Genomic DNA, 22,784 nt, shown 5'->3' on the forward strand with positions numbered 1-22,784 from the left:
TGACAAACCGACATACGATCGTTCTACGTGCTCATTACGTTGATAAAAACATCACCTCTAGCTCTTTGCCGTGTATCAAAATCATTGACAGCCCGCCATTTGCGTAGACGACACGCGCTGTCAAAAATACTTTTATTTTTTTTTAATCCGAAATTCAGGAGTAAATAATATTTTCAGCCTGTTTTAAAATTTTAAAACGATTAAATATGAATTTACATCTGCGATTATTTTTATTTCAATTCTTGTGTATTATCGCTGTTTTAAACGGAAAAACCGTTCACGGGATACCGGGTTACGGAAGAAATCTTATAATAAAATCATTGCCTGCAATTGAAGACTACCAGAGCAACGTTTATGAAGTTTTTATGGAGCCATATTTATACGTAAGTAAATTCTATTGAATTTTTTTAAATTCTGTAACATATTTAACAGTAGTAATAACTGATGCCTATTTCTATTCCAATCAGTTATTATTTTCTATGACTCCTTTACCGGGACTAGTATAAATATAATATTTTCCACATACTGCGCCCTCGCTCCTGCTTTATCCTTCTCAATATACTTTACTCATTCCTCTGTTGTCCGTTATAATATCTTGCATTCCTTTCCTTGTTTCACTCCTGTCGCCACCTCTCCTGAATCTGTCATTTACATTTGATTATTATTTTTGTTTATTTTTGTACATTCCTTTCTTTCATCGATTTAAATGTTTGTTTTTTATTTTCCTATCCTTACAATATATCCTTCAATTGGTCAAATTTAGAATTTTTACATCGTTAATATCATATTTTTCGCAGTTATTATTGTATATAACCATACAAATTTAAATTTAAATCAAAATTAATATAATTTTCAATTTCAAAATCACAAACAAAAAATGAAATAGCAAAAAATTGACAGGTAACAATCAAAAAATATCTTGAAAATAAGATTGATAGAGGAATATGATACGATACTCCATGTGATATTTCTGAACGTTCAAAAGCATTCTCCAATCAACCCCTAAGAAGACATTATAAAAAATTTCATGCAAAGATTACTTACCACAGTCATTGGTAAATATTATTCTATTTAAAAAAGAATTTATTTTTATTATTCAAAATTTAAATCACACATAAACATTTTTAATATATTTTTTAAAAAAGGTTACATAGAACAAAATAAAAAGCGAAGAAAGATCGCTTCATTGATTCTGGCAACAGAGATATAATCTTATAGATTGTTTAATGGAGCACCTGCAGCCAAGTAATATTAAAAAGAAAAAAAAAACATGCATCAAAAATCTGCAAGAACATGATTATTATTTAAGAGTGGTACTCTTAGATAATTGAGCTCTAGCACTAGCAATGATATATAAAAAACCTTAACACAAGTACGGCTTGAGTGTTACTTATCTATTTTCATGTCATCTGAAGTTATGAATGTGGTTACAATTTTTTGTATTGACACATCTAATGCGTATGGATACTTTTTGAGCACAAGATATAAGTAACATTTATATTTAGAATATATTTTACGTTATTAAAGTTCGCAAAAAAAGTTAACAAAACATATAATTACTTGTACACATTAAATCTAAGGAGACACATATGATTCTATTAATTTAAAAATGAGATGACATTAGGGCGTTACTTTTACGAAGCCTGTTTTAAAAAAAAAGTTGTTATATTGTTTGAAATACATATACGTAGAATTTATTTATTTTATTATCTATTTGTATTGTAAAAATGGCCATTTATTTAAATATATTATCTTTATTGAATAATAAAATAAATATAATTAGGATAAATAAGAATATAAAAATTATTTTTAACCTAATATTTATCGGCGATCGCTACCGATTATGTTTTTGTCCGTCAACAAAGTAATAGGTTTTTGAACTCGATCGAAGCACTTCTGACACTCCATTAGTTTTTTATTTTAAAAATGTCTAATAGGTCTCTGAACCGATATACTATATTCAATGTACCGGATATTCTTTCATCTGTCCCCTTTGTCGTTGACAAAAACGAACAAACGAATTATTTTTCTTCGAAAAAATGGCACGTAACTCACACTACCGTGAATCGATATTTCGGCCGAACTCGATATTTGTCCTACTTGATGTAACAAAATACAACATCGATTGATAAAGAAAAAAAGGAAAAAGGAGAATATACATAAATACGCATTGGTTCTTTTTTAAAATGAAAGGATTCAAGAGATAGCTATCTGTTCCAATTAAAAAAAATGATTCTTTATAAAATATTCTCGACTTATAACAACGAAGATTCATTGCAAGAAAATTATTGCAATAAGATTCCACAAAACTGCGCCGTATTAAAAGTGTATTGTATTTTTTTAATTTAAAAATACTACAAGAATGTTTCTTCAAGCCATAAACAAACACGCTATAACTAAATAATTAATCACGTACAATATAACGCGTCATGGGCAAGCCACCTACTAAGTGGACCGACGTGATTAAGATCGAAAGAGGTCGCTGGATGGTCCAGTCCAGATGGTCCAGAAAGAGACTGATGACGATGTACAACTGGTCGCGTGGATTTCTTCCTAACAACCTTTATATGGACATAAATATTTTTTTTATTATTATTAGGATTTATGTTTCACAGACATTAGCGTCCAGTTTTACATTCCAGTTTATTCTGTCCGACTTTTCGTTTTCGTTTTTGCATGTTACAGTGTTTAAATTAAAAATAGGTCTCTTAATATATGTTAACAACGCCCTGTGTCCAGTTTTTAAAGTTACGTTTCGTGCGACTACTTCCTCATCCCTACTCCATATTGCCATCATCAGGTTGTACGTATTTGCCACATCGATGAACCTTGCGATCGCAACTTGAGTCTCGTTGATATTTAATTATTAGAGATAATATTTCTTATTTTACTAATGAAGGACGGGCCTGGGCTGATTAGAGCGAAATAGTACTTTAGTTCTAAATCTAAGTTGATTCAAAATATGGTTAAATAAGAACGTCAAAAATTACCAAATTACCAACCTACCAAGTAGATTTTCCCTTATCAACAATAGAAGCGGTGCAGAAGTTTCTTCCCCAACTACCTTCACCTTAAAAAGTTCTCCCGGGTATCCTAGACTGGAATTTTAGACGTATTTAGAGTGACATTCAAAATTCATCTCTCCCTCACTTAATGAAGCAACCTCTGTAAGTCTAAGTCTAAGTGAGTTCAGAGCTTAACGGCCTCTTAGTACGGTGAAATAAATTACAAAAGTTTAAGGTAAACGCCTTTAAACCAATCAAACACAGTGAAGTTGTAAATATCAAAGTACATACATCATTTGTCTATGCCAAAAAAGATGACATTTGCATTTTTTACGCGAAATTAATTAAAGTAGAAATAGAAAATGTCCAGTGAACAAATGAGCGCCATCTATCACGTCACACGCTACATGTTTTTATGCGCATTTATTAGTTTTGTTTAACCCACTTTTTATACTATGCACTTATCTTACAAATAACTTATCTATGCCTGTACATACTGAAAAAAATATTAAATTAAAATATTTACAAAAAGTTTCGCCTTGATTTAAGTGTATAACGATAAATAAAAATGAAAACCAGTGCCAAATATTCATGGTCATAAAAATCGGTTTTTCCCTGAACTAATATATAACCAATTAATTCACCGGTGTTTTTTTAATACGAGCGTGTGTTGCTGCATTAATTTTTTGGTAATTTTTGTATTGTTTTTATATAAGAAAGAAATTCTTTATTACAATTATAACAAGAAGCCATACCGCCCATTCATTAGATGCAATTTTGTAAGTATAGTCTGTTCGGTTTTATGTAAACAAAAAAGTTGTCATACATGCAACATACATGAAAGATCAAAAACTATTTGAACTATAAAGAATATTCTAACACAATGGTCTTCATTTAGTACAGTATATAATACGAAGCATGACTATTATACATGAACCTTATCTTATTTACCTGGAACAAACTATCTAGGTAGACAAGTCAATATTGGAGAAAGAGATCACTTGCCGAATCCCTACCGTGTTCAATTGTTGTAGTTGGGCATAGTTTTAGAAGCTCTGAAAGAATTTCTCGTCCAAAATACCGCAATATCTGAAGACAAAAGTCATTGACGGACATGAATTGCTAATGACATATAGATCAGAGACGTGGTCGGTCACGACGGACCTCATAAAAAGGCTCATAGTCACTCAAAGAATAATGAGCGGGGTGTGCTTGGAGTTTGCAAGATTGAACCAGAAATGAAGAGTTCTGCTAAAAAACCAAGATCACCGTCGCAACTCGAAGATCTGCTCGTTTGAAGTGGCAGTGAGCGGGAAGTATCGCTTGTGCAACCGATGGTCGGCGATCACCTGCCGGAAGACTCGTCATAAGTAGGCCGTCAACTAGATATACCGACGACATTGTTCAATTCCGGGAAGTCTTTGGATGCAGGCAATGCAAGGTCACCATGACGAACTTTGGGGAAGGCCTAAGCCTTGCAGGCTCTGTAGGTTGATATAATGATGTTTTTTTATGGCCTCCGCTATTGGAGGCTTCTCTTACCTAAATAGTTGGGATCAGGGTCTTTGTTTACAAATAAGTTTTTCAGATCTTTCATCTTTATTCTTCACTCACTGTCATTCTTCTCAATTTCTTTTATTCTTACCTTATTTCCATCACAATATCTTTCATTTTGTTCGTTCATTCCTTTTTGCTTTCATCGCCTTCCTTCCATCATCTTATTACACTTAGGTGGCTAGGTACATTTTTTTTATTCTTTATTTTATTATTGACTTATTCTATTTTTTTTTATCAGTTTTCTTTGGGTTGTGCTTCCTTATACATTACTACACTTTTCTTATTCTATTTTTCCTATTATTAATTGACTAGTTATTTTATGTGCATGTTGAAGTTGATATGATGACAACCGGTTGCCTTATGCGATTTCTTTCTAATAATCATTATATGGAGATACATATTTAATCACTAAAAACAATGTATCAGCTGAAATGAATAAGAAAAACGAAGCTTCATCAACCACTTGCGGGTAGATTTTTTTTAAATCCTTTCTTAACTAACTTTTACTCTACAATAAAAATATTGTTAGCAAATTTCAATTGTCTAAATCTTCTAGTCTCCGAGACGTCGTGATGAATCAATACGTAATTAGGACAGGAAATCTCTTATTTATTTACTTTATTCGAGATAAACATTAACAAAAAGCAGTAAGAAAGTAAAAAATTAGAAATATAAAATTAATTGCAATTGTTACCTTATAACTATCTCACTAGGAACATTTACTGATTTATAGTCGAACATTGACAATACAAATAAAAAAACATTACTAAACAGGAATCAAAGATCCGGCGCAAGCCGTCACGTTTCAATGATGTTTAAATTGTATTGTATGTACTCAATAATTTAAAATATGTATGTATATTGAAATTCATATATTGTGGATTAGGTGAATTAAATTTTTTATCATCAAAACGTCACTTAGGTCTCATCCGAATGTTTCTCCGTATCTATAAAGTAGGTCGTGGTCAATAATATAGTGAAAAAACAATTAAAAATACAATAGCTTGTTTATTGAACATACAATAGTTATAAACAATTGTTTAGTCAGATGTTTTTCTATCTTGGAGGCCAAAATATAGTACAATACAGATTAAATTTGTTAAAAATCTATCAGTGAAACGCTGTTATATTTGATTTTAACATGCTTAATATATCATTATATGTAACACATATTTGTTAAGCTATAGAAAAAGTCAAATGAATATAAAATTAAATTATGTAATATAAAGAGACGAAGGCGTTCATTTAATGTCAACGATGGGGTATCCATCCATTGCAACTGTCAACATTTTTTTATACTGTCAACAATATACCTTTATTATTTCATACTTTAACGCGAAAATAAAAGAACAGAAATACGACAATAAGTCTAATGATCAATAATTGTAACTGTCATTCCAAATAGAATTTATAATTTAAATTTAAATTTGAGATATAAAAAAGAAATGATTATTTTCAATATTTAAAGAGTTCTTTTAGTTCTACTAGTCTATGAAATTATTAAATTTTGAATCAAACGTCCGATGGGCCTAAAACCACGATTATTTTGTTAATATTTAACTTATATCAAAACTAGATAGGCGCTCTACACCGCATTTCCAGACTCAAATCTGACTGTTCCCGTTGTGACGCGCCGCAATTTGTTCGTAGGTACTTGACCAAGACAGATATATCGAAATAAAAGGCTCAGAGAAAGAAATGCATGAATCCCTTATAAGTACTAAATGTAATCTTCGTTTTTAGAAAAAAACGTATAATCTTTATTTCATACTGAATAAAATATGTTTATATAGATTAGATAACTAAAATATATTAAACAATAAAATTACAAAAGTAATATATCTAACTTATTACACAAGTGATCTGTTACAGAAGGAAAAAAAATTAAAGGTTTATTATTTATTATATTTCATTGCAGAGTTTGTTCTGCCAGAAGTTATTCACCGGTCAGATTTCAATAAAAAATAATAATTGTAGTATTACATTATCTCTAGTGTACAAAAAAAGTGTAAATAAATAAATGTTATATTTTTCAGAGCGATCACTGTATACCGAGTGTTTGAAAATAAATGTAAAATTTTTAAAGCGTCTGCTTTATTCCCTTAATCTTTTACATCTGTATCTAATCATTATATAGTCCCTGAAACAATAAACATAGATCTTTTTGACATATGTCATTTTTTTTTACCAAAAGCATTTTCAAAATTAGAATTTATACATATTAGATTAATTATTATTATTATCCTTGCAGACTTCAACGGTAAAAATGAAAAATTGTAATATATTTCAGAGTCTAATAATTTTTTTTACAGTAGTACATAAAAAATACATTGGAAGAGTTTTCGGGATATAAAATAATCATAATTACTAATTTTTTTATATAAAATTTGGATAAAGTAATTACGACGATTTACAGCACATCTGAAAGTAGTAAACTAAAAATAATATTAACGCCTATTACTTTAATATTAGCAACTTAAATATAACATTGACAATTTGTAATAATTGCTGTGATATTGATCATAAACGATATAATACTGTTATCAAAAGATAAAGAAAATTTGTTTATAAAATGTAAATTCTTTATTCATTCTTCCTAATCAATTGCATTCCATTTAAAGTATTCACCGTCTGATAAAACGCACTTTTGCCAACGCTTTTACCAGTCATCAAAACAGTCGGAATAGTCTTTCTCTGGTATAAATCACCAGGCCTTCATAGATTCAATTTTTATCTTCTCAATTATGTTAAAACGGCGTTTCTGCATTGATCTATTCAGTTTGCTGATTAACCAGAAGTCGTACATCGTCGGCGGGCGGTGCACGATTACTGCTGCATGTGCGGAAGTGGCTAAATATTGGTCCTTTTCTTACTTAGGATGGACTTCCGCGAGGTAACGCCTGATTCCATTAAATATTTAAAAAAAAGAATGAGTGTAATTACAGAGTATATATATAAATATACATTATGTCGATGACTTTACAAATTTCCCCATTTCTGATTGTATTTTTTTTAGCTCTTTGAGCCACTGAGCTCACTGCTCCCGGAGTTAATGCAACATTACAACGCCGTAACTTATACGGCATTTATGTGAATATTTTTTTGTTAAGCCTTCAAGTCGTCACGCGTCATTTTAAAAATGAAACGGCATTTTCTATCATTCCCACAACATTCACTTACACTACATACACACATTGCTTTCCATTCCTCGTCACATTTCTTTAAATTTTTTTAATTTACAGTTCCAAACGACTACTTTCTATCTTTCTTTCAATTTTTCAATTTTATGTTATTTTATAAAAAAAAATTCTCGAAACTTTATGTAACTATTATAATGTTTTCTTACATGGTTTTATTACGTTTAATTATATCACCTTTTATTACTTTTTAACTAAGCCGTAACCAAGTGTGGCGGCTCTCTTCTCCTTCCAAAAGGGAAGCGATGCTGCCGCAAGTAATGATCTTATGGTGGAGGTGTAGCATGGTTAGGCCCTTCCGGTAAAGTCACGGGAATTCACTGAATGAGTGCGTATATTGGCTGATATGACGAAGATGATGAACCCTTGAATTTACAGAAGAAATTAATCATTATTAATATTCTTCCTATAAAATTTAAGTCGAAGGTTTCTATATACGTTGATTTATAATTAAGCGCTCCATAACATTGTAACAATTAAAATAAAGGTCATTCATAATTGGAAGTTTATTTACGCATGATCATAATAAGACGTTGAGATTAAGGAATATGGCTTTTGCGTGACTCGAGTGCTTAATGCATATTCATTTACTGTACTTACAAACATAGACAATACACAAGTAAAATTGGCGGGTTTTTTTAATATTATTCGTTGTACTACATAAATATAATAAAACAGACACAAAAGAAAAGTATTCAAAAATAGAACAGGCAAGGAGTAAGGAAAATATAATTGTAAGAAGCTGTCTAATTTATAATACAATCCTATTTAAAAAGTTGAAGGCTTCGTCTATGAAGATATACGGATCCATGGAGGTGTGCGACAGGGTGCCTCCTCTCACCTCGTCTCTTCCTTGTTGTTCTGGATAGCATCATGAACATAACCATCAACAGCAAGTCCAGTGGCATAGAGTGGGGACTGCCCAATGTCTTGGAAGATTTCAACTATGCCGATGACCTATGCCTATTAAGCCACACACACAGCGACATGCAAGTCAAACTGAACAACTTGCGACGAAAGGCTTTGGAGACGGGACTTAAAATGACCCGAAAGACCCAAGAAATGAGATGCGTAGCAACAAGTCTTTTCCAGTTGCATTTAAGTTTAAGGCAGTTCAAAAGCGCGAAGCTCAAGACTGCTCGTAAGAGTGACGTACTGTGGACGCCATCTGCTCCATCTTGGGGACATAGGAATAAATGATATTTAAAATGTTGGTTCTAAAATCTTCTTTCTTTACAATAATGTCATGGATGTACAACTATTTTTGTACACTTTTTGTTCAAAATTCATTGACCAAAGCTCGGACTTGAACTTGGGCATTAACCCAAGACATTTCAATAACATTTTGTCTTATGGTATTTTATTATGGAACAGTACCGCGGAAATTAATTTCATATTTATTTTACAAATAAAAGTATCATCTGGGTTAGTTATAATTTAAAAGCTAGATTCTCTAATAGATGTTTTTAATGAAATTGATATTATAACGGTTGTTTTCACTATTTATTTGAAAACGTATTATTTATTCGCCAAAATTTTAAATCTTATAAATGACATACACACGAAATTAATAATTCCTTCATAGTTCTATGTGTACATATATACATAATAAAAATCCAAAACATATCTTAGATCTTGCTTTTCATAGTTTTAAATCTAAAATTAAAAGTAACCTATTTAATAAGTCTTATTCTAGCATTCAAATGTTTTAATCGAAATATGTGGAACTTGATTTGTTGAAACATTTACACGGTTGATATAAGAACACAGATCAAAAACTGTTAACTTAAAAGGAGCAGCTGACGAATTTCCGACTGAAACTTTTCAGCAGATCAATATTCCTAGCCTGTGGTAGGCATATTAAAATAATCGACGTTTCAAAATTGCATGCAAATACCTACTTTACCAGTATGAAGGTAGTGGGTGAATATAATTATTATTAGACAAAATTATTAAAAAAGAGGAAAAATAAGTATGAAAGAATGTAAAATAAGTAACCTGTCATAAACTTACTTTATGAAATAAAATATTTCGTTTCATTACAATAAAATATTTACGTAGTGAGTGGGAAATACATAATAATTATTAATAACTAAAACTTTAATTGAAATAAATGTTTATTCATCGATTAATCGACCAAATTTAACGTTTAGCTAATAAAAGTTTAAAACTTGATTGGGAAAACTCAATTTTCATATGAAACTCCGTTAATCACCCGTTGATCGATAATTAAAATAAGACTTCATTGCAGACGACCCAATTTACGTTAATCATAGGTTAACGAAGGATTTATTGTGATTTACGTTTAAACCACAATTGTTCTAGTCGAATTCTATCTCTGCAGAACAATAACAGATGTCTAATCACCAGGAAGTAATCTATAGAACTATAGAACTCCTCACGATTTTGCACAAAGATTAACTCGAATCGTGACACGCTGGCATGCCCAAAATCTTAGTTTGGCACTTAATTGACATAATTACTAACTCACGCGTTAGGAACTTTAACAAATTAGTTCAAATTATAATTAAAATAATACGATAGATTCGTCACAGACTAGAGAACTAGCAAAATAAACTATGGGTTTTTTAAAAGAACATAAAATTACATGCATAATTAACATTAAAAATATTTTGGAATCGAAATACTGATGTATGCGATAAAGAGAGAAGAGAGAGAGAAATGCGATATCTGAAGACGAAGACCAATGTGTGTTCCCGGTGATGACATGACGTGATCCGAGACGGTCACTTACGACGGGCCTTATAAAAAAGCTTAAGGTCATCTAGAGCAGAGTTCCCCAAACTTTTTTGTGTCGTAGACCCCTTGCCATGTTTTTCCGTATCGGGTAGACCCCCTACTTACCTGATATTGATTTCTTATTGAAGTTTAGTGTTGAAAAATTAAAGTAAAAAAACATAGTAATTTATACATTTATTAATTGAATTTAAATTAAAACTACTCAAAATAAAATGTTGTATCTGTTATGTAAAATATACGTAACATTAAAAAAAATTTTTTTCGCTGACGATCTACTTGCAGGTTGTCATAGACCTCTAGGGGTCGATATAGACCACTTTGGGAATCACTGATCTAGAGAGACCACAATGGTAGCCCAAAGAATTGCCTGTCTGAAATGGCAGTAGGCTGGGCAGATCGCTCGTGTAACCGATGGCTGTTGGAGCCGAAAGCTTGTGGCTATCTGGACCGACACATATAAGGTTGCGGAAATTCGCCGGATGCAGGCAGTGCAGGACTGGTCAGCGTAGCGATTTTAAAGGCCTATGCTTTGCAATGGTCGTCCATCACCTGAAAAGAAGAAGATAGATAGATAGAATGATTTCCCAAAGTATGCTATCTTCTATAAAGTCATTTAGACTATACTAACCCATAACACACAGACATTCTTTGACTATTGTTTTTTAGCAGTGGAAATTTTCTCAACATTTTCTGTGATTATATTAGGGGAACTGGAAAGTAATGTCGCATTCTTAAGTTAAATTCACACGACTAAATTTTTAACAAGTTTTTATTACGAATCAACAATATATTCACATTCGTTATACAACAACCTTTTGACATCTAGCATACAAATTTTCAATACGGGAGCGGTAAAAAGCAGTCGGTTTTTCTTTTAAAATATGTCGGCAGAAACTACATTACTTTCCGATCTCCCTAATAAAAGCGTAGAAAGATTTGCTCACACCATGACGTCTTAGGTATACATATTATTCTGTATAACACCAGCTCCTGGAAATATTGGTGATAACTTAAGTGTTTACTACGTTAGGAATGTTCCAGTTAAAATTATTATTTTACTGCTATCTTTCGGTCGATAGCTATATCGTCTACCCATTAATCCATTTCACCTTCCATTACATGTCTATATCATCTCTGATTAAAATAGTTTTAATCCTCTTTTTAATCGAATTTACAAAACTAAAAAACTTCATAACCAAATAGCAGATTTAAATATAAGATACCACAAAAAATCTTTACAAAAATTATTATTATAAATTTTCAAAATAAGACGAACATACGTTTCCATATTTTAAAAAGAAAAAAACAGACAGACAAAAATGTTGAAAATCCACTATATCTATAATTTTCGTTTAAAAACTGCGTATTTAAATTTGAAAAAAAAAATAAGTTTAATTGGAATGATTTCTGAACGATGCTCGTGCGTGAATAAAGGAATAATTAAAAGATTAACGTCATTGAACATAGATTACCAATATTTACTTTTATAAAAATAATTATTTCGCCTCTTCTAAATTACGTAATTCTTACATTGCCATGGACTTAGACATATTGTTTATTCTGGATGATTGGTTATAGTTGTAAAAGATATGAATGTGCAGCTCATATTTAAAGCCACACAAGGTGATTATTCTAAGATATGACATAATTTTTTTCTTATGGAATGCGACAGACCAATTATTTCTGGTAGTACAAAGCCTGCAAGGACAGATAATAAACAATGATAGCGCTTTTTCTTCCTGTATTATCATTACTTTATTAAGTATTTCTAAAACCTTTGATTTTTGGATAAAATGTACCATACATACAGCAAATGACATTACGAGTGATGTCAAAAGTGCGTGTAAATGTCTCCTTAGATAAAAATATTTAAAATCTATTCGTATTTCGAACACGTAAAAAAGGACGGTAATCTGGATAGGTCCTATAATGGCGTCAACCGACAATTTGTTTTAAAGTAAAGAATTATTATATATTGTGACAACTGCTCACATATCCATCACAAAAGAGAAAGCCGTGAACTAACGACGAATCATACTATGGAGCCAGTCGGGGCTGATGGCGCGTGGAAAAAAATGAACAGATAGGGTGATTAAGGCAATGAAGTTATTTATAAAGGTAACAATATGGTATATCTAAAAAAGGAACTAATGTACAGCTACTTGATACAATGCATTCCTTACCGCACGCGCATTTATCAGCAGTCTAGCGGGCGGTGCACTTCATTGCACGACTACTGCTACATAGCGGAAGTAGCTATATGTTAGCCCTTTTCTTAGTTAGGATGGACTTCCGCGAGGCAACGCCTGAATCTATTGTATAATATGATATATGATGATATCCTTAGAGTTGCACCGCCTCCGCCGTGGTGAGACCACCTTTAATCGCAGTAGGTAAAGAACTGTGGAAGCAGAGCCAGATGCTGCAACCTGTTTCGAGCCTTACTTCTCCTAAGTGGCCTTATAAAGCCCACTCAAAACAGTCGCCTCGGAGCAGTCCTTGACCTCGGATCAACTATAAAGCTTTCCTAACTACTGAGCCCATCACCAAGACTAAGTTTAAACCAGTTGTAGAGAGTGAATGACTTCAAAATTGGTTATGTTTCCGAAGCTTTTAATTTTTTATACCTAATTACGCTGCAAAAACCACTTTATGATTACCATCAACATAGACATCGTGAGTAGGCATTACATATCAATTACAATGCAATGACTTCCGTCGCTTTACCAACAATCTCGTGGCGCGTAATATGTCAAGGTGCATTGATACTTGTCATAATATCACAATTACATGATTTTATCAAGATTTTAATTAGAATTAATTGTTGATATCATTACCGTGGATTCGTGAAGGATTAAGTAGATAGCAGTCGAAGCGTGTTTGTTTTTAATTTTTAGTAAAATGACGTCATCGCTGCCCAAACGGAGTAAACAAACGTTGACAGAAAACAAAGCTGTCAAAATCTGGTAGAACAAAACATTGTAATTTCTGTATCTTATATATCATATGGTATGTTTTTATAGCATCTGGTTAGGGTACCCGACATTTAATTTGGCACTTCGGATATGTTATTAATCTTAGAACAGGCTTAGTACTGTGCGTAGACAAATCTATATAAACCCGACCAAAACCTACAGGCTTAGCCTTCTTCAGCCTGTATATATGCGAGAGCAGCTTTAATGTATTAAAAAGTATATATAAAACAATTTGATATTACTGCTTGTAATTTGCTTTTAGTTTTTCTAAGTTATACTATCTATTGTCACTTATATCCATAATAAAGTTACCATTTCTATGCTAGAATCCTTATCATAAAATTTACATTACTTTTTTAGAAAAATTTGTATATCTTTATAAGCAAATAGTTGGTAGCTACATGAGGACCTTTCGACGTCTGAAATTAATTGTGGTGCAAAAGTAGTGTCATAGTTTTAACCGGCAGTCATCTTGTTATAAATTAAAAAAAAGCTCTGTTGAAAAAAGTTTTTTGAAAGTAAGATTGATGCAACAGGGTAACCTAGATTTAAAAAAAATTGACTGGAAATCGAAAAATAAGGTGGAATTTACTAGAACATAGTGGAAGCCCTTTTTAATCTGTATAGTATCCACTCCTGAATCATTAGACTCAACCGGCCCTTTGCATTTTTTGATATCTGTCAAAATTAAATGTCGCAGTTATTTATACTTTTACTGTTTCCATACTATAGTTATCTGGGAGTAATTGTCTAGTGTGATAGACCGCCTATTGTACTTTTTCTTTACTATTATGCAACTAGAGAACTAAACAGTTTTAAATTAAACAACTAAAGGACAACCGAACCGAACGTCACGCTTTCGAGCGGCTCCGCGTACGAAAAATCGTAGTTGCGAAAAAAAGTGCTCCGATCCCGATGCATTATACATCAAAAGACGCGCAAAAATATTAGCAGTGCCATTGTGAACTAACTATTAAAATCAGTGCATAATTGAACCTGTTATAGTCGAAAAACTGCCTAACACGGACATTGTTCATTTAAACTGAAGTTACAAGTGTTTTGTTATATATTTCGGCGGGACTCTGCGGACGACGGCGCCCGCTTGGCGACAGTGTGGATTGTATTTGTCAAGTGGTTTGCGTCGCGACCCAAAATTTTTTTTTAATTATTTTTTTTTCCTTTTCTGTAATTGCCTCATCTGTTCAATATGAAAACGTAAGGTAGCTACTATAGCCGAAACCCCGGTGGATATTAAAAATTCACCAGGCCATTTATATAGTGCGACATGAGCCAGGCAAGCCCGGCCGCCGGTGCGCCAGCGGCATCGCCCGCAGAGCGCACCGCTCCGGAGACGCCAACCACTGCGTGTGCGCGTCCAACGGCGCACGTGCTGCAGGCTACAGCGGATCAAGTCTCCGACCTAGCTTCCCTGACCGCGGTAATAAACACGCTGTCTACAACTATCGTAGTAGCCGTCAGCGAGGGAAAACATGTAACGGCAGCGAACAAAAGGCTCATTGTTCGCGCCGCTGAGGAGAGTCGCCGAGCTATGGCCGCCTACGGCCGCGTGGCTGAGGCGTCCGGGAGCCGCGCCGCCTCTGCTGATATGCACTCAGGCAACGGAGGCGATAGTTTGCGCCAGGAGCTTCTCGCCTGCGTGCGGGAAGAAATGACGAAAATAAAAAAAGACCTTACTCGCGCCGTGCACACAACCTCGACCTCAGCCGCGGTCGTTGCCCCGGTTTCTACCGCGCCATCCTACGCGGCAATGGCCAGGCTTCCGGCGAATACAGGTATGACGCCCGCATCCAACAAAACCGCACCTCCACCGACACCGCGCCCAGCAATCATCGTGGCTTCGAAGACGCCAGCCAGCACCAAGCAGGCGGCAGTCGAGGCTTTCCGAAAAAGTATTTCTTTTCGACAATCGAACTATGCTCCTACCAAGGTTGTTCCACTATCGAACAACAAACTGCGTGTAGAGTTCGACACTGCCCGAGACTGCGAAGACGCCTTACAGCGTCTTACAAAATCTGGCGCGTCGCAAGTGACAGCGGAGAAGGCACAGAAACTCAGACCCATGTGCATCCTTAAAGGCATATCTATAGACACTCCAAGTGGTGAATTAACGTCCATATTGTTGTATCAAAACCCGGAAATGAAGGCTTATACGGATGCCGACATTAGTTTTAAATTTAAGCGCAACAACCGTAACTGTAAACTGTATAACGCAGTATTCGTTCTCAGTCCCGGGCTGTGGCGAATTTTTAAGGCAATGGGGAGAGTCCGAGTGGATCACCAGAGGGTCCACTGCGACGACTTCTCTCCATTTCTCAAGACTTTTCTCTTTTTTTTTCAAGACTTTTCTCTTCTCCGTGGAGCAAAGCGCTGTGCGCATTGCTCGGACTGCTCGCATATTGAGACAGAGTGTCCGCATAAGGAAAGCGCACCCAAGTGTTACAACTGTGCCGCTCGTAAAATTAAGTTTAACACCGCGGACTGCATTGCACATAAGGCCACTTCCCCATCCTGTCCAATAGTTACTATCGTGAAGAGACGAGTGACTTCCAGGATCGATTATGGATAAACGCACCTCTATCAAAGTAATACAATGCAACTTAGACCGCTGTAAAGGAGCGCTCCTGGAATTCACTCGCTACTTTGTGGCCGGCGAGTATTCCATTGCTTTAGTGTCCGAGCCATATGTAGGCTCAGCTAACTTTGTTAATAACATTCCAGGCATAAAAATCTTCCAATTCCCCACTCCTACAGGCAGAGTCAAAGCATGCATATTCATAAAGGACGGAACGCGGTGTCCTAATCCTTTAGGACTGACACAGTACTCGACAGGCAACTTAGCGGTCGTGAGACTCGATTGCGGACCAACAAAACTCTACGTCGCGTCAGCTTACGTCGAACCAGGCCAAGACGACTTAGGGACACTGGACCGCTTAGACTTCTTTCTCGGCAGTATTGGAGAATCTCGTTGCGTCATTGGGGGCGACTTTAATGGATGGCATCCCATATGGGGCAGCGCGAGAGCGAACGCTCGCGGACACATGATTACTGACATTGCACACGGACACGACTTCTTCTTTTGCAACGTAAACGATATCCCAACGTTTGAAAGCACCGCTCACGGACGGCCGCGGTCCTCTATAATCGACTTAACATTGGCTTCGGCATCGACCATAGACGATATTAGTGACTGGAGAGTCAATCTAGAAGCATGCCCAATCTCACAACATAACGCTATAGACTTCTCGATTAGTACACGCCACGACATAACCTCCCAAACGGGAAACATCACGTCCACATTCAAATATAAAAGCGAAAAAGCTAACTGGGCAAGTTTCAAGACTGAACTCCACACTATCATGACAAACTCTAACTTACTAGACACACAAATAGTCGATTTGAACGCGGGCGACTTAGACGTCTTTATAGACCAAATCACTGACACCATACACGCGGCGTGTAAAGTTTCTATGCCATCCAGGGGTGCTGGGACGCGCTCCAAACCTCCTTGGTGGACAACAGACCTGGAGCGACTTAAATCTGAAGTAGTTCATCTACACCGCCGATTACATGCCGCTAAACGACACCACGCGCCTTCAGACACGATATTCGACCGATTATGCGAGGATCTAATCTTTAAGCGCACTGAATACGCTCGAAAGCTTAGGGAGACTTCGACGGCCGATTTCCGCACATTCTGCAACCGACAAGATAAGGAGAATGTATGGTCAGTGACTAATCGCCTCCTTAAACACTCGACTCGGCGACAACCTCCTACCACTTTAAAGATAGACACAGGGCACACACATGACGCCCAACAAAGCGCTACAGCTCTCTTAAATCATTTCTATCCCGACGATTCTCCAGACTTTTCAGCCCGACACAGGCATCTTCGCCGTCACAGACAGGATACCTCTGAGGCCCCTGACGAACCTCCTTTCGCAGTGGAAGAGGTACTGGAGCTACTAAAACTTATGAATGCAAAAAAGGCACCAGGTATGGATGGCCTCACTTCAGACATATGCACACAATTTACACAGGCTTACCCACAGCTAATAACAGATTTATTAAATAGATGTTTAAAATTGCATCACTTTCCCCGACAGTGGAAGCAGGCATATGTCAAGATCATACCGAAGCCTGGTAAATCTGATTACAGTACCCTCGATTCTCACAGACCAATTGGCCTCATCCCTGTTTTCGGGAAGCTGTTAGAAAAGCTCCTGATCAAAAGGGTGACTTTTGTAGCCACGGTCGCAGGCAAGCTCAACGGTCACCAATTTGGTTTCAAGGAGCAAACCAACACAACCATGGCGATCTCCTCGGCTCTCGATGTCGTTCGCTCGGCCAAACGAGCCAGAGAGGCCGTCATCGCCGTCTCCCTTGACATCAAGGCAGCATTTAACAACGCCTGGTGGCCAGCTCTATTCGAGGGCCTCAGGCGGATCGGTTGCCCTCGAAACATTTTTTCAATTTTTGAAAACTATGTTCAAGACAGAGAAGTGGTTTTAGATTACGCCGGAGAACGAGTCACTAAGAAGCTAACTAAGGGCTGCGTTCAGGGTTCGGCATGTGGCCCAATTATGTGGAACATTATCCTAGACGAGCTTCTCGAAATAGACCTGCCAGATGGGTGCCATTTACAAGCGTTTGCCGACGACGTCTTGCTCATTACACACCACATTCGCGCTGAAGACCTCCAAGATTTAACCAACTCTGCGCTTGGTAAAATTATTGAGTGGGGTGAAAGTGTTAAACTGACCTTCGGCCCCGAAAAAACACAAGTTATTGCATTCACACCCACAGCCAAAAAATGCTCAATAAGAATGGGCCAATACTGCCTTCCGTTTATACACGAGTTCAAACTTCTGGGAGTCATCATTGACGAGAAATTACTCTTTAATAAACATGTTCAGCACACTATCAAAAAAGCCTCGCGCATATTTAATAGACTTAGTCTTTTCTGTAGACCAACATGGGGGGCACATCCCGAGAACATCCGGACAATCTACATCAGTATCATTGAGCCAATTATGACATATGCTGCTGGTATATGGGGGCAAGCGGCTCTAAAAAAAGGGATAATAAGGCGGTTGTTAAGTATGCAACGAGGCTTTGCCATCAGGATCACACGGGCGTTCAAGACCATATCCACCACAGCCGCTCTAGCACTTGCAGAACTCACCCCACTCGACCTCAAAGTTCGGGAGGTACAGGCACTGGAACTCACAAAACTCACCGGCGCCTCTTAACTTTTACCTTCTGATACAGCTCTAGAACGCCCTACACCACCACACAAATTATTGCACCCCGCTACCAGAGTATCCATTTCTGTCCTTTCCCCTCTAGAGGTCGTAATTACACAGCACCCTATCCCCATGCTTTGAATATTTACACTGATGGGAGCAAGCTGGAGGACTCCTCCGTAGGAGCGGCATTCGTTGCTTTCATGGAAGGCCGCCAGACTGCTTCCAAAAAATACAAACTTCACTCGTTTTGCTCGGTCTTTCAAGCTGAGCTTCTCGCCATTTCGAAAGCCTGCTCGTGGGCCTGTTCAACATACCCGAACACATACACAATTATTCACACGGACTCACAATCTTCCATCGCCGCGCTGCAGAATAGAAGCAACACCCACCCCATCGTCACACAAATTCACAATCAGATACACGCACGCGCGCCAGCTACATTACACTTTACATGGGTCAAAAGCCACACAGGCGTCGTCGGTAACGAGGAAGCCGACTTGGCAGCAAAGAGTGCTGCCGCAATGCACTCTCAATGAATCTCTCAATGAATTTCGTGAAGAGCGCAATCCGTGCGGAACACAACCGCATTTGGCAGGCTAGATACGAGAGCTCGGCACAGGGTCGACATACCATAGGACTCCTTTCGAAACTCACCGACATAAACAAACTGCGAAAACTCATCAAGACATCCTTCTATCTGACACAACTACTAAGCGGGCACGGGTACTGCAAGCAGTACCTGCACCGTTTTAAAATAATCGATAATGAGACTTGCCCATGTGACGACTCCACAGTACAGACTTTTGATCACTTACTCAGACACTGCTCCCGATTCGCATCCAAAAGACATATCCACGTGACCTTATGTGAAAACCTTAATATATCTCCGTTCAGCTTACCGGACCTTCTCAAGAAAAAATCTACAGCAGAATCTTTTGATGAGTTGGCCCGGCACATTGTCCTAAATCTCAAGGCATTTAACGGTCTGTAGCGCTTGGGCAGCGACTTAAATAAAATAATGTAGCAACTAATATATAATTGTGTATTCCAAATTGTATTGTTAATATGTATAAATTTTAGCTGTATTTACCCATAAGTGAAAATTGTGTAAAAAAAAAAAAAATCGTAATAATAATATAAAACGCTGTCGTGCCTCGCAGCTGGGAGAAGAAAGATCCGTATCAAATAGCGGCAACCCTCTCCCAACTGTCTGCGTTTAGTTAAAGCGAAAGATAAATACTGTAAAAAAAAACACCAGCGATACAAATTAGAATTAATAAAAAAAAAAAAAAAAAAACAACTAAAGAGTTTTAAATTGAATTAACTGTTGTTAGATTTGTTTATGCAAGATGAAGTGATTTTAGATCTAGAGCAGGGTTTCTTAAACTATGGGTCGCGACCCAAATGGGGTCGCGTGGCAAAATTCAAGGGTCGAGGGATTTTTATGTCAAACTAATACATACAATTTTATAATTTTTGTGCAATTTTAAATTTTAGATTTTTGTATGTTTTAAAACGAATTCTAAAACTGTTTATTTTCATATGTATATGCATATTGTTACCTAGTAAATAAATCATCAAAAAATATAATTTTTTTTATATTTGTATGGGGTCATTAAGAAACTTGCAATCATAAATGGGGTCGTGAATGACAAAAGTTTAAGGAGCCCTGATCTAGAGGATCAACTTAGGAAAGAAATACTTAAAACATCTTTTAAACTTCATCAGGGTCCAAGGTCGGCGCCCGGATTGCAAGCGGTGGTATATCTCGAGGATGACGACGAGTCGGACGTCAGCGGCGAACTGTACTTCACGCAGGTGCTCCCCAGCGGTCCCGTGACCATCCAGGGCAACATCACGGGCCTGTCTTCCGGACTCCACGGCATCCACGTGCACCAGAACGGGGACATCGACGACGACTGCGAGGACATCGGACCTCACTTCATCGCTTACTACGTAAGACTCTGATGCATTCGTTTTATTTTTATAATTTATTACTCTACCATCATAAAAGACAATGAAGCAAGATATTTGTATAGCGAATACCACCCAGAATCCGAGAATCCAAATCAAATATAACAATAAATTATTAAATTATTTTTTAAAGAAATTGTTAGTACATATTTATTAGACCATTCATTATTTATTCTTTAATTCATTCTTTTCCTTTCTCCGTTTCTTTATTCTTTCTGAGGCAAGTGCTACCCTAGTTTGATATCTTTATTTATAACCCTGTATTACACTGTTATTATTATAAGTATATATGAATAAATGTATGTATTTTTATGTATGTATGTATGTTTGTTAGCATGTATGTTTTTCTACAACCACTACTTATCGCTCTTCGATTTCCATACTACGGTCGTCTGGAAGAAATTACCGCGTGTGATAAGACCATTGTACTTTTTCTTTACTTTTATGCAGCTATGTATATATTTTCTAGCTATACTCTCAGCAAGATATAATTAGAATAGAAAATTGATATGGAAAATATAGCGTCTCTTGAAACTGCCCATTTGACTGTATGAACCTCGTGCGTTTGACAATTCGTTCTGAACTTCGAGTTTATGACACGTATTTACATTTATATGATCACAAAATGAATTAATTTATTCCACATTTAATAAAAAAGTGAAGTGAAATATGTAATATCAATTTATTTTATTTATATTAGAATGCGACAGTCTGACGGAATAGCTAGTTAATGATAAATCTCTTGATAAACGATACTGACTAGTTTTCACTTGAAAACAGTTTTCATTTTCATTTGGAAATCACCAAATTAATTAACGATAAAAATATAGTTTCTCCAGGCGTTTTTTCGTTAAATAAAACTAATTAATTTTCTCTAGAGAACTTATTTAAGATAATCCGTGATATCAGAACCAAATGTGCTTGAAACATGATAGAGATGAGGTGCTCTTTACAACAGTTTATAAAATAATTTTAGAAATAAATGACGTAGTTTTATATATTTAAAAATAAATACTTTTAACTTTTACCTCAATTAAACAGAAATATTAAATGAATTTTCTTTTTACATACGTGTAAAAGGTTAACTTTTGAGATCAAATTCGCCATTACTTTGTATTATATGAAAAGTTTATAAGAAATTTATTCCATGTTATTTAATTTAATATATTTAAGTTCGTCGTGTATGTTAAAATAAATATTTCAATAAATTTTCAGGGTCGTCACGGCGGACCTCGAGATGCCATCCGTCACGTAGGCGACCTTGGCAACATCAAGGCAGAAGAGGGAAAAACGGTGAACGTGAAGATCGTCGACCACCTGATCTCTTTGGCAGGTCCGCGTTCCATCGTTGGCAGATCTTTGGCAATAACGAAAGGTGAAGATGACTACGGTAAAGCCGGCACTGAGGAAAGCGCTCTGACAGGCAGCTCGGGGCCCGTGATAGCTTGCGGCGTCATCGGCTACTTGAGTTGATCCAAACTTAAAGCATATATTCCTTTTTAATTTTTTTACGGTGATAATAAATTTAAGAGCAGGGATCTTGTAAATCTGATGAAAACCTTTGCCATTTTATTTCGTTCCCACTCTTTGATGTTAACGTCATTCTTTTTGAGATTTGTCAATTTTTAACATGCCTTGTGTTACCAACAATAACTGATAACGATACTTTGACACTTACATGTATTAACTTACGTACTGTTCTCGAAACAGCAGTAGCGACAGTGAACTGTAACGCCATCTATCGGCACAGATGGCATAACATAGTGCGCCATATACATTCCAAAAAAAGTTTTATTAGCTCAACAGTCCACAGACCACATAGGCCTGAATTATTAATAGAACGTATGGTCCCAAGATATCTATACTTACAATGTTTTCGTTCACCTCTTTCCCCCCTTCCCCAGGTATTAGATTACCAACCTACGTACGTATATATCACAGTCCCTCGCCTTTAACTCAATGCACAAAAGTATTTTACGTCAATATTTATAAATCTCCCCGTTCAATTTTTCTTAACCATTTTTGATAAATTTATTTTCTTGACAAATT

At 36.0% G+C, this 22,784-nt stretch overlaps 1 protein-coding gene across 1 annotated transcript; it reads left to right on the plus strand.

Moving 5' to 3' along the window:
• The first annotated feature begins 173 nt into the window (after positions 1-173).
• Positions 174-22,280, plus strand: LOC137930458 (superoxide dismutase [Cu-Zn]-like). The gene is made up of 3 exons (XM_068773713.1): positions 174-383; positions 20,490-20,717; positions 21,951-22,280. The coding sequence occupies exons 1-3, from the start codon at positions 207-209 to the stop codon at positions 22,206-22,208; spliced, it is 663 nt and encodes a 220-aa protein (XP_068629814.1). The 5' UTR covers positions 174-206; the 3' UTR covers positions 22,209-22,280.
• Positions 22,281-22,784: the final 504 nt, after the last annotated feature.

This window comes from Battus philenor, unplaced genomic scaffold (genome assembly GCF_028537555.1).
Source record: "Battus philenor isolate CCGP_79_NKW_IND1 unplaced genomic scaffold, ilBatPhil1.0.hap1 SCAF_6, whole genome shotgun sequence".
NCBI lineage: Eukaryota > Metazoa > Arthropoda > Insecta > Lepidoptera > Papilionidae > Battus > Battus philenor.

What these genes read in the sequence shown, in the direction of transcription:
- LOC137930458 (XM_068773713.1), top strand. Translation starts at nt 207, where the DNA reads ATGAATTTACATCTGCGATTATTTTTATTTCAATTCTTGTGTATTATC. An exon ending in TTATGGAGCCATATTTATAC is followed by an intron (nt 384 to 20,489) that starts GTAAGTAAATTC and finishes AAACTTCATCAG; the next exon opens with GGTCCAAGGTCGGCGCCCGG. An exon ending in CTCACTTCATCGCTTACTAC is followed by an intron (nt 20,718 to 21,950) that starts GTAAGACTCTGA and finishes ATAAATTTTCAG; the next exon opens with GGTCGTCACGGCGGACCTCG.